Genomic DNA, 1,655 nt, shown 5'->3' on the forward strand with positions numbered 1-1,655 from the left:
GGGTTTTTTTTTTTTTTTTTTTTTTTTACGAAGTTTTGTTAAAAATATACAATTTGTTTTGTTTCTGTTTTTAGGAAATGACTATACCCTGGTGCTTAAGGAGAGCAGAACTGGTGTTTAAGTGTGTCAAAGGTGAGCATAACCTTATATTTAACAATAGCCACCTGTATTTCCTATCAAATATTGAAAGTGTTGCAACCCAAGAGAAAGAATGCAAAAGTTACACTTGTCATCTTGCCTCAGTTAAATAGTTTAACAAGCAAATATTTTATAACAGGATTTTTTATTTATCTTTTTCCAATCACAAAATAAATCTCCAATTTTCCTGAAATACAAGGATGTTGGATGTGATTTATATTTTGTTGATTCTAGCTTGGTCTGTATTGCCTTTTATTTTCTTAAAAAGAAAAAAAAGCCACATATTTAATTAACTTTTAATAACCTGTTGTAGCTTTATTGTATGGAATAATGAATACTAAATAATAATAATGGAATGCTAAATAGGACTTGAGAAATCATAAGGGTGTGTTAACAAAACTATGTTAAACCTCTCTGGCATGGAAAATTAGGGATTACGGAAGTTTATCTGTCCTTTAGGCTTAGCCTTTCCTATAGGCAAATGACTACCTAAAAAGTTAAGACATGAAGCCCCACAATGAAAATTGAGTTTATCCAGACCAGACTCATGATAAAGCAATGTTTATTGTTCTATTTTAGGCTTCATGATGGAAATGGCTTCATGGGATGGAGGAATTTCTAGGACGGTGCAATTTCTGGTACCACATGTGGGTTATCTGAATAGATCTTTCCCCAAATTAATCTCTTCTAATATTTCTCACAGATATAGATAAGCATGCTGCCCTTAACTCCTAAATGTAACATAAAATGCTAACAGCTTCCTATTTTTTGAGGGGAGAAGTGTTTGGATGCCATAAAGTAACTTCATTTATTGTCAAAGATGTCAGTATCTACCACTCAAGGGACCTTTTATTTAACCCCAAAACCAAACTTGACTCATCTTTTCTGCTTTTTCCCACATTTATGTTATATAGATTACAAAGGGCTCATAAACAAGAGCATTAGCAGAGAATGATTCTGTATTCTGTAGGACTTAGCAAAATTAGTGGTATTTTGTTATTAATTGCACTAGTGCTATCTAGGGTTTTTTCTAGTAATCAAACTTATTAGTTGACAAACAACATAAGTTTTCAAAGGATGGAGCCATAAAAACAGCCTCTGTCCATAGCCATGCAGTTAAATCAGTCACAAAAGGTAATTTTTATGTATTGCACTTCATATCCAGAACTAGGTTCATATTTTGAAATACTTTTAAAATTTTTAGAAAATCGATGGTGATTTAACAATTGCAAACCTTTTTTTTGACCTCTTACAGAGTATTTCTGAAGAAATGTTTTATCAGCTTAGTAACATGCTCCCCCAGATCTTCCGAGTGTCATCAACACTTACTCTGACATCCAAGCACTGAACCCTTATAGAATGACATGCTTGCAGAAGAGGATTGTTTAGCTCTCCAAGAACTTCAGCTATGCGGGGATTCTTCAAGCAAAAGATGCACAGAAAGAGAACCTGCAACCCAAGCCACAAATCAAATCATGATATGTGTCTGTTAAATATTCCAAAAATTTATGTACTGC

At 33.2% G+C, this 1,655-nt stretch overlaps 1 protein-coding gene across 1 annotated transcript in view; it reads left to right on the forward strand.

The window, feature by feature from the left end:
• LOC103602660 (chromosome unknown open reading frame, human C12orf4) overlaps window positions 1-1,649 on the forward strand; it is a 54,959-nt gene extending 53,310 nt beyond the window's left edge. Inside the window, exons 11-13 of the mRNA XM_008587084.1 lie at window positions 75-132; window positions 718-785; window positions 1,394-1,649. Coding sequence (XP_008585306.1) covers window positions 75-132; window positions 718-785; window positions 1,394-1,486 — 219 coding nt within the window. The 3' untranslated portion in view covers window positions 1,487-1,649. The remainder of the gene's footprint in view (window positions 1-74; window positions 133-717; window positions 786-1,393) is intronic.
• Window positions 1,650-1,655: the final 6 nt, after the last annotated feature.

This window comes from Galeopterus variegatus, unplaced genomic scaffold (genome assembly GCF_000696425.1).
Source record: "Galeopterus variegatus unplaced genomic scaffold, G_variegatus-3.0.2 Scaffold4245, whole genome shotgun sequence".
Classification (NCBI taxonomy): domain Eukaryota; kingdom Metazoa; phylum Chordata; class Mammalia; order Dermoptera; family Cynocephalidae; genus Galeopterus; species Galeopterus variegatus.